General features: G+C 40.3%; 1 protein-coding gene across 1 annotated transcript; it reads right to left on the reverse strand.

Annotated features, from left to right (window-relative positions):
• Positions 1–1,134: 1,134 nt before the first annotated feature.
• Positions 1,135–7,238, reverse strand: LOC133026355 (gasdermin-E-like). The gene is made up of 10 exons (XM_061093244.1): positions 7,084–7,238; positions 5,417–5,656; positions 5,102–5,294; positions 4,706–4,883; positions 4,193–4,310; positions 3,960–4,097; positions 3,113–3,234; positions 2,769–2,952; positions 2,581–2,651; positions 1,135–1,471 (listed from the first exon to the last, which is right to left on the reverse strand). The coding sequence occupies exons 2-10, from the start codon at positions 5,625–5,627 to the stop codon at positions 1,238–1,240; spliced, it is 1,449 nt and encodes a 482-aa protein (XP_060949227.1). The 5' UTR covers positions 5,628–5,656; positions 7,084–7,238; the 3' UTR covers positions 1,135–1,237.
• Positions 7,239–10,409: the final 3,171 nt, after the last annotated feature.

Consider the following 10,409-nt stretch of genomic DNA (forward strand, 5'->3'; position numbering starts at 1 on the left):
TTATTGCTTTATGTTTGTTGGCAGGGTGAGTGAGTCCGGTAGTATTAACCTAACCACAATCCCCATCTCACAAACCACCTAACCCAATCTAACCTTAACCTTCATTTTGTGATTACAATTAGAAAAAATTCTAACAAATGTATCACCTGTGAGTTGGAGTGTGGAAAGATTTGTTACATTTCAGTTTTTGTTGGAAATGTGGCTAAAACGTTGTCAACTGGTAACCCAGAGACTGACACTTGTTAAAAGATAATAAAAACGTTCAATTGTTAAACATTTTAATATATTTTATTTCCCATTTATGAACGACAAAGTGATAAACTTTGAGAGTTATGCCACAGACAAAAGCTTGAGTGCAAAGAATAAAATAAAATATACGAATATCAAAATGTATTGATATTTTGTGTATATAAAATAAAATAAAGCTTTTTTCACAAACAACCATAAATAACAATTTCAAATGACAAAAGAAAGTGGTCTGCAGATTTATAAAATAATTTCTGTGTGCAAATACACAACATGCATTTAAAAACAGGGTTTCTTCCTTTAAGCGGAGTAGCTCACAGTTTCTTAACCTTCAATGGCAGTATTTAAAGGAATATTAATTATATTAAATTTCTTTTAAATGCAATTAGCTCAGTTACAATGATTGATGAGGAAAATAAGCAGTTGCGGCGATATTATGCAGCCTCATCAAAAAAAGCAAATCCGTTCATGACACCGTCCAAATTTCGGGCGTCAATTTCGTGTACCGTTGGCTTCAAAAAACTTCAAATCTATGAAATGTTACGCTTGACTGAAGAAATCCAAACCGCTTTAAGCTTAATCACTGAGAATTTCATTTTCAGTTGATCCAAAAGCTGCAGAGATCACTGGGTTTTCTCAACCTATTGATGAATAAGACACATTTCCATTGTGAACAAAAGATTGACAAATAAAAACAGTTAAACTGGATTCATACAGAACAAAAAGTATTTGTAGATAAACGTCTTATTAATCTCAAGAGCCTGATCAAGTAGAAAACATGTTTCATGTTATATTTATGTATATAAAACAATGTAAACGCTTGCTCTAATAAGTAATACAAATATATATTTTTTTATATATTAATAAAAACAGCATCAGCAATGATATAAAGATGTTACGCAATAAACTATAGTGAGGTTACGTTCAATAAACTTTACAAAGAAAGAAAGGAATGGACAGAATATAGTCCAAGAACAAGAGAAACAGGGCACTACTTCAGCCCATTGAACAGCAGGGACAATCCATGTATGCTCAGGCAGAGGAGCAGAGGGAGGACTCCCGCTTTGTCTTCTCTCTCCGTCCACAGGCTCTCAGCGTTTCTCTTCAGCGTCAGGTTGGTGGAGCTGAGCAGCTGCTCGGCCAGTTGGAAAGCTTGGTTGTCCTGCAGCGGGACGGGAAGACACTGGATGGAGAGAGGCCCGCTGCGCTCCCTCACACTGTGCATCTGGTGAAATAAAGATTAACAGCTCTTTGATGCAAAGGCACAATTTTAAGAAAAAGAAGAAGAAGACTACTACTAGTACTTATACTACTACTACTACAGGGCAAGTTGGACATTACAGTCAGCAGAGTTCGCAGGCTAGCAACATTTTTCACTAACTTCTTGATAATTATTCTTAAAAGTGAAGGTACATAATATGCAATTAAATAAACTGAAATATAAAAAAATTGAGATATGTACATTAAAGACATCTTTCACTACAAACAGAATATTATGGGTGGGACAGTAGAAAATGTGAAGCTATAGCCAGCAGCTATTTAACTTAGCATAAAGAATGTAAAAAGGTGAAAACAGCTAGTCTGGCTGGAGCTTTGAGATACAATAATATGATTTGTTTGTCTGCTTTAGATGTGCCACTGCAGGTGGATTTAATTATTTTTCGACTAGGCTAGCTGTTTTCAGCTGTGTCCAGTCTTGATGCTATGCTAACTAGCTGTGTCTATTATGAGTAGAATCATAGTAAATGTTGCTTTTAATTTTCAATTTAGGATAGAATAATGGGAAAAGGGAAGCTAAAGCCAGCAGCAAGTCAGCTTGAGTTAGCCTAACAACTGGAAAGCCGCTCGGCTCGTCTCCAAGAAATCCCACAAAAGCTTTTTTTGTTTAAATTAAACAATTGGGATACGGTATGATACATTTATAAGCTTTTGAGGTACTGCTACAGTTGGAAGAATTATTGTTTTCAAATGGAGCCAGGTTATCTGTTTATTCTTTTATGCTAAGCTAAGCTAAATGGCTGCATATTTACTGCACAGACATAAGAGGGATAACAACCTTCTCACCAAACCCTCAACAAGAAAAAAAAACAACCATATTCCCCCAAACAAATATCCAATGTTCCCCAAAGTAAAAAAGCATATTTGGCAAAATACTAAATGTTACCTTAAAAATAAATGCAAATAATAAATCGGACAGGACGTTCTTATTTCATTGTTTCCAATGGATAATTTAACTTTTAAAATTTTCTTCAATAACTTGCTAAAAACAGTTTTTGCTCTGATTCCTGTATACATTTTAAAGATGTGCAAAATTAAAAAAAAAAGTTAACGAACCAGTTTGTCCAAGGCCCAGAGAAAATCTGCACGACTCTCACTCAGGAGTCTCAGCGTTTCATCCGACAACTCTGCAGGAACAATCCACACGATCACATTATAGTGCAGACATTTTTTTTTATTACCTTTAATCGCTCCTTTAATGGCGATTTTTTTTACATCCCCCAAGGTTGGGAGTTACGGCTCACCTTCCATAGCACTGACCAACAGGTGAGCTGCGTGCAGGTGAGCAGCATTGGCAGAATGGCTGCACTCTGGGTGGTTGTCTGAGTTGAGCTGCTCCATTTTGCAGGACAATGATTCTCCCTGACTCTCGAGCAGCTCCTCTTGCTCGGCCGTATCGAGGGTTTCACCGCCGTACAACTCCTCCAGCTAACAGACAGAGTATAAGGACGATAGAGAAAACAGATAATGTTCAGACAGAGGAACTGTAGTATATAAGAGGAAATACTCCAGCCTCAGTGTCCAGGGAGTAATTAACTGTGGTTTTAGTAGTATTTCACTTTCAAGTTTATTCCTCTGCCTCACTCACCACACACTGCAGATATGACAGCGCAGCTCTGTCCTTCATTGTCTCTTGGAGCTTCTTGATCATGGCATGCCGAGTTAACTGGGGGAGCTCTGCCAGGGGAGACAGGTCCACCTCCTGTGATCCTGTAAGACACCAGAAAACACGGCATCAGGTCATTAGCTGAAGCTACACAGACACAATATTCAGTGGTTATGAGCCTCAGCCATCTTCCTTCAGTATGATGGATGCACTTCACTGGATGGTTCAGAGGACAACCTCCCTGACAACCATTTGAAATGCTCTTTAGGTCTTAACACTTAACTCCAACATATACTATAACCATCCGTATAAGCCATGTCTATTACTTTTATCTTATTTCATTTATACCATGATCACATGGTGTGGAGCACAAACAGGACATACAATTACAAAACAATGGCACACGGCACGTCTGAACAAATGTTACTATGACAAAGGAAGGACATTCTGCAAACAAGCACCCAGTGTTTAGGCTTGACTGCTTGGTATTAAATAATTAATTTAAACATAGATGCTGATTCGATAAAACTTTGGCGAATACTTTTGTCTCTAACTCATAATGTCTACATTCTTACATTCAAACAAAATGTGATGTTTATCTCCCAGGTTGTCATTAAAAAGAGTCGAATGAACCTTCGGGATTCTGGTGAAATTCTTGAAAGTTACAGAGAAAACAATTCATAGAAACCACAATAGGATCTGTGTATTGTAGGAAAAGGGAACCCACTTCAATTCTATCACTCTATGATCACTTCCTCAAAAAATGGGGAGCGTTAAATAACCGTCACTTCAGGTTAATGACTGGATATTTTTGTGAATGGACACAAACCGTTTCTCCATGCACTTGAGGCGGGTACAGGACAGGTACTGCCATCCACCGTATCAGTGAAGGGATCATAGGATGGGCAGGACATAACAGGCGAGTCTCCCTCAAAGCCTCCGATTGTGCCAGGTTGCAGGCATATTTCTGAAAATACACACAGCATCATAGATAAACACAGGGAGGAGGAAACATTAGGTGTGGTAAATGACACACACACACACACACACACACACACTTACCGTAGTGTCCATTTTTCTTAATCTTTAGTTCCAGGATGCTGTACGCAATTACTGTGTCAGAGGGGATCTTCAAAGAAACATTGCTGTCCTTCTCAACGTGGTTGCTGTCCTGCGAACACTTATTCACAAAAACACATACAAAGCTTTGATTTATAGAGTTGGATATTGTTTGCAATATTCTTGGATTGAAGCTCTAATAATTGCACATCTTTTTTTTTTAACAGTTTTACCAGGTAGTAATTAATGGATCTTGAGATTTAAGGGAACTGTTTGGACTTAACGGAAGTATGAGCTCTACTGAGTGCCATTCTTGCTGCTTATGAAACTAGGTGAGGTGAGACTGACGACCATCCCCACCAACATGCAATGGGTTCTTGCCTGACCCATAACTTCCACATGTTTCGTGGTAATCCCTTGAATTGTTTTTATGCAATCTTGCTCACAAACAAACCAACAGGGGTGAAAACATAACCTCCTTGGCAGAGATATGAAGTCAACCCCATCCACACCCACCTTAACAAAGCTCCCCAACATTCCCACCAGGCCGAGTGCTGCCTGGAAGATGTACTTCTCGTTTTTTGACTGGGTGATAGTGCAGGATTCGGTGGTGAAGATCCGCTCCTTCACTATGGCGAGCACCTCTGACTGCTTCTTCAGCTGCTGCATCAGCACGTGCTGCATGTCCACCAGCCTGGAGGAAAGGAGAACACGTCCTAATTTACAACAGCTACGTGCATGTAGAAAGATTTACACGAAAAAGGCGTATTTGAAAGAGATATTCAATCTTATGAATTGGTGCAGTAGATGAAACCGCTAATGTCTGTAGTCGAGGTATGAGGAGGAAAATGTCTGATGTCACACTACATTTTCACACTGTTCATCTTAAAAGAATTAAAGTCGTGAAAGCACCTGTTGCTGGAGTCACATAGGAGTTTCTTCACATCCAGTTCCTGTTTCTTCAGCTTGCCAAAACATGATTGGAGCTCGCAGGTGCCCCGTCCCTCTAGTGTCCCACCGACAGGGCCCACCTTGGTTTCCAGCTTCCCAGAGAGTTGGTCTCCAAACGTCCCCTCGTAGGTCAACAACTCTTTCTCAAACACCCCTGATGACACAGAAATGATTCACCCTTAAAGAAAAATTCAATACAACAAAATTATATATTGTATCCATACAAATGAACATTTCTTTAAAAACACAAACAGCCTCTCACTCACACCTACATACCAGGAATGAGCTCCCTGTCGCCCAGCAGCAAGTTGCTGAGGGTGAAATTTGTCGGCTGGTACTTGGGCCTTTGCCAGAACCAGATGCGGTTGCGCTTGACAACGAGCGCCATGGGAACCAGCTTGCATGAGTTGTTCACTCGAGACACGTGGATGAGGCTTCCGTCTGGGTCAATTTGATGGACAAAGTTGGCAGTGGCCTTGGAAAACATAGCTAAGGCAAACGTGAAACTGCAGACGGCTGGAAGGGAAGAGACACAAATTAATCCTCTGGAAGGCACCAAGAGCAAAGAGAGGAGCTCTGATGTAGATTTACCAAAGCACTTAACCCCCAGAGGTAGTTTCCCGTTATTCTCCCTGTTTCCCCTCTCAAGAAGTTTGATAAGTCCCAAACCCCTGTGTGGGTGTGTGTGAGTACCATGTAACCCAAAACCTCTCTGTGTGCTGCAGCCAACAGTAGGCAGTGACTCACGAGGCCTTGAGGAAGTCCCCTGCATGTTGTTAACATATTAGATTGACCTCAAATAGACACACACACAAAAAAACACACACACACACACGAGACAGACACACATACACACACACAACAAACAGACACACACACCACAGCGTTCTAACTCCCTCGGGTCAGCTTTCATAGCATAAATATTTAAAGTAATCAGGCGTAAATGAGGATTTGTGCTGTGAGGGAAGAGAGGGACAATGAAGGGAAGAACCGCCGTTGGTTTTGAGGAACGTTGGAGTTCATGAAAGAATTCAACATTGGCAGAGAGACAGAAAAAGAATCCAGTTAGAGGAAATAAATGTAAAACAGGAGAGAATTTAGGCCACGGGAGGTTTTATAACCCGAAAGAGATCAAGAACGCCACCAGGTTTTCATTCTGATCAACGTCTGCCAATTCGCCTCGTGCTGAGTCATTTGGACTGAATGATGAAAGGTTGTCGTATGTCAGTGGGAACCTTTCTCTCAACTCAAATACACTGTTTCTAAATACTTCATCTTGGTTTTGTTTAGTGTGATCCGGACCAAGGAAGAAGAAAAATACAAAATTCTACGAGTTAGTATTTAACATGTGAGTACATTTTTTGGACTAAACACAAAGCAACATACATGTGATTAAAGGTGGCATTTATAAGGATTTCACTAAGTCTGGGGTAAGTGAGAGCAAATGTAGAGTAATACTAGTTTATGCTTATGTAATAATAGTTTCTATACCTCCAATGCATTATCATCATATAGGTAACACTTTTGGAAAAGTATGAGCTATGTATTCAAATAACGGAACCAAAGTTGCTCCCACACACAACAACACAACACGTGTGCCAGAGCACGCATTTCCCGGCAGCCTAAGCTTCCAACGTGGTTGTCACAAACCCGAAACGATGGCGAGCCGCCCTCTGCGCGTTCTTGCAAGGTGAGCTCATCCGCGCGCGAGCCTTAAGGACGTATGAGAGTTATTATGCCTTGGATTTAAAGACATAAAGAGGAGAACACTTATTTTTGAGCGCAAATTCAAAACAAACGCACCACGGTCTTTTATACTATCTATCATACCCGACCACACTCGATTAGGATACGTTTCTTTTCCCCTCCTCTAGTTTTCTGTCTCAGCAAACGCAGATACAATGTCTCAGTTCCTGCCTTATTTAAGAAAAACTGTCGCTTACCTCAATTAAGCTGAAAGACAGCTCTGCAATGACTGTGATGCGTTTAGGGACTTCGTCCGTCCAGCTGTCAGCGATGGAATGGCACCTTGGTTGCTATGCGTAAAAGCTGTTCCACCGCGGACAGGAATCGAGCTCTGGGTCTTATCGTGCCACCTCAGTCTCCGTGTTAGTCAGAAAACCTTAAGGTTGTAAGCTGAGAGCGATGAGGACTGTGGAGGATTCGGTGGCAGCGGTCAGATGTTAGTGCTCAGTGGTGGGATTGTGCTCTTATTCACGTGTCCCTCCTCCCACTCTCATTGGATTCTTAATCATGATCATATGAACTTATGTAAGTGCGTGTGCGCGCGTGTTTCAGGACATGAGCAGACTTGTCTTTTTGATTTCCCCCAAAATAATTCAAACTTGAAATATCTGCAGGTGATTCCCCCCCCACATCCTGTCTAATGTAGAGCAGCGCCTTTGAAGTTCAGTGATGTGTTAAATCCTTCATCATAAAAATCACCGAACTACACCCTTTTGACCAAAAACCGATATTTAAAAACATATCTGGCCATCACACATATTAAAGCCCAAAACTACCATTATGAAACGACTTTAAAATTCACCAAATCCAGATTTTATATGGATCTGCACCAAATTGCACACACTCAATAAGTATCACCCAGATTTTTTTCATTAAGAGCCATGACTAATCTTATGCTTAAAAAAGTGTAATTTTTGCATTAACCTTTAAAAAATAACGAATACAGAGGAAATAACCTCCTTATTGGAGGTAATGACCCAATTATCTTTGTGAGTGTAGCAGGTGCCTATAGTTCATATATGTGGGTTTGAATATTTGAAGTAAAATACAGAGGACCAGGCTTGGGAGAATGTAAACATTTGAGTGGGAGGGGGGGGGGGGGGGCACTTTGCTTATCAGTGGTGATAAGGAACATTTTAAGGGCTGTCAGGGAGTTGTCACTCAGATATGTAGATGGGGACCCTCTGTTACCCAGAGGTATGGATGCACCACGATTCTCTAACACGAGAAGTACTCCTAACTCCTGAGGATACCATGACCTGGATAACTGATAATCTACCATGTGGACAAGTGTCCCTCTGTTGGCCGTCAGGTAAGAGGTATTCACAAGTTTTCCTTAAGCAGAAGTAATGATTCCACAACATATGAGCTCAACGGTGGAAAATAAAAGCCCTCGTTACATAGAATGACCCCAGTCAGAGAGCTTTTGCCCCTGTTTATTTATTTGTTTGTTTGGCAGCAAGATTACACAAAAACTGAGTAAATGCAATTATACATTTTTATTGTATAAGCTGTTAAAGGGACTCTTACCTTTGTTGCATTTTTACACTTTTTTTGGATAAGGTTAAATTGGTATTAATAAGGTAATGACACTCTAAAATGCAAGACAGACCCACCAGGAGTAAAAACAAACAATTATTTCACTCTCATAATATTTAGTGAAAACTTCAACCAATAAAATTCTTCGGACCGAAGGACCTTATTGGCCGACAGACCTGTCTGTTTGCTGCATGGACATGCAGGTTTTCCGTCTGCTTCTTGTGGCGCATTCGGGCCCGCGTCATCAAGGCATGTGAATGTAAATGTATATAACTTACCGAATCCATTGCTTTGGTAAACAAAAACTCACGTGCGTGCGCGGAGGCAGTAGGTCGTAAGTCTGCTTGTAAATAAAGTTTCTTCAAAAAAACACCGCGGATGGGAACGAGGGGGTGGGGCATTGGAGGAAGGCGGGATGATTTGAATGTGCTGTAATTCTCAAATGCAACAAAGGTAAGAGTCCCTTTAATGATCACCGTTTTGTATATAAATCCTAATCTGCTTAATAGGAAGTGTAATAAACAGTAAAACAATACCTGATGAATTATACTGAAGCAGTACAAAGTAGCAGCAGCGGCAGACCTAGGATTTTTTAAATCAGGAGCCATAAAAGGGCCACAATTTACACAGAGGGGCCAATTATATGTCCATCATCTGTGCAAAATTCCTGATTCAGTAAGGTGCATATAAATATTCAAGTCATTCCTTGCTGTTGGCTCTATCGCTTCCAGCCAAGTCACACATCACTGAACATATATTTTTGAAATGGTTCCTTGCTCAAGAACATTGTGTTCTTCAAGAAAGCTTGGAAAATAAAAATTCTAAATACATTGTATAATATTTTGTTAGTATTTGCTATTGTGACTAGTTTCTTTAAGACTACTGACAGCGCTCCTTGTAAAGGACAAGCAGCCGACCTGACAAACATTTGAATAAATGTGGAATATGTGAATGTGAAATGGAAATTGCTCACACATTCACCTGTTACCACATTGACTTCTCAGAAATGCAGTTATAGTTGTGACCATCAGGACAAAGTCTGTGGCCTGTATGTCAATTAAAGACACATGAACATATGACCTAATAGAGCCAGGTGTGAAACCACTGACCCTGCAGTTAGAGGACATGGTGTTCTACCCACTGAGCCACATCTGCTCGGTGAACCTGACTAGGTTACCTACTACCGCTGTCCAATAACATGCATATTGACATCATCCCAGTTTTATAACATAAACTAAGGTTAAACACAACGTTGCCTCACTGCAGTGATGTAGAAAGTGTAGTTCCATGTGACACCTACTGTTGAATCCCAGCTGCAAGGTGCACCAAAGAGGAGGAAGGACTTAGTTGTTTGTGATTCAGTCCAAATCTAAAGCGTCATTTTTTTTAATGCGGAATATCCCCCATGTGAGTAACATTTCATAATTATTATCATGAAGTTATAATTGATATAATCATATTGTATAAGTAGGATTTTTTGCTGTAGCAGCTGCAAATTCTGTGGTTCAATCGAACATTTCAGTATCATCAAATTGTATCTTTGCAATGTTTGAACTTGGAAACTACCTTGTAGCATTAGCTGTGTAGTAACAACTATAAAGTAAATACATTTCAATTCAGACACAACTTTTAATAACTAGACAGTTACTGGAAACATGTCAATATTTGTTTGCTGCTCAAGAGTAACCCTCAGTCATGGTACAGTACTTTAAAACATAGTTTAGTAGCTGCAGCTTTTCGACAGAAAATCCTTGAATAAAGAATTCAGCACTGGAATTGTGAAATTTAACATCTTGGTTAACCAGTATGGTGACCGTGCAGCTTTTGTGGAACGGGACCCTTCTCATGTGTAACGGCACGGTCATAAACTCCATGCGAAGCTAAGCTGCGATTTGGCTCGCCACAGGAAGCAAATGTTTTATTTGCCTCCTTGCTCGCACAGATTGGAAGTGAAGGTTCACCACTTAAACATTTGTGTATATAC

Source organism: Limanda limanda, chromosome 19 (genome assembly GCF_963576545.1).
Source record: "Limanda limanda chromosome 19, fLimLim1.1, whole genome shotgun sequence".
NCBI lineage: Eukaryota > Metazoa > Chordata > Actinopteri > Pleuronectiformes > Pleuronectidae > Limanda > Limanda limanda.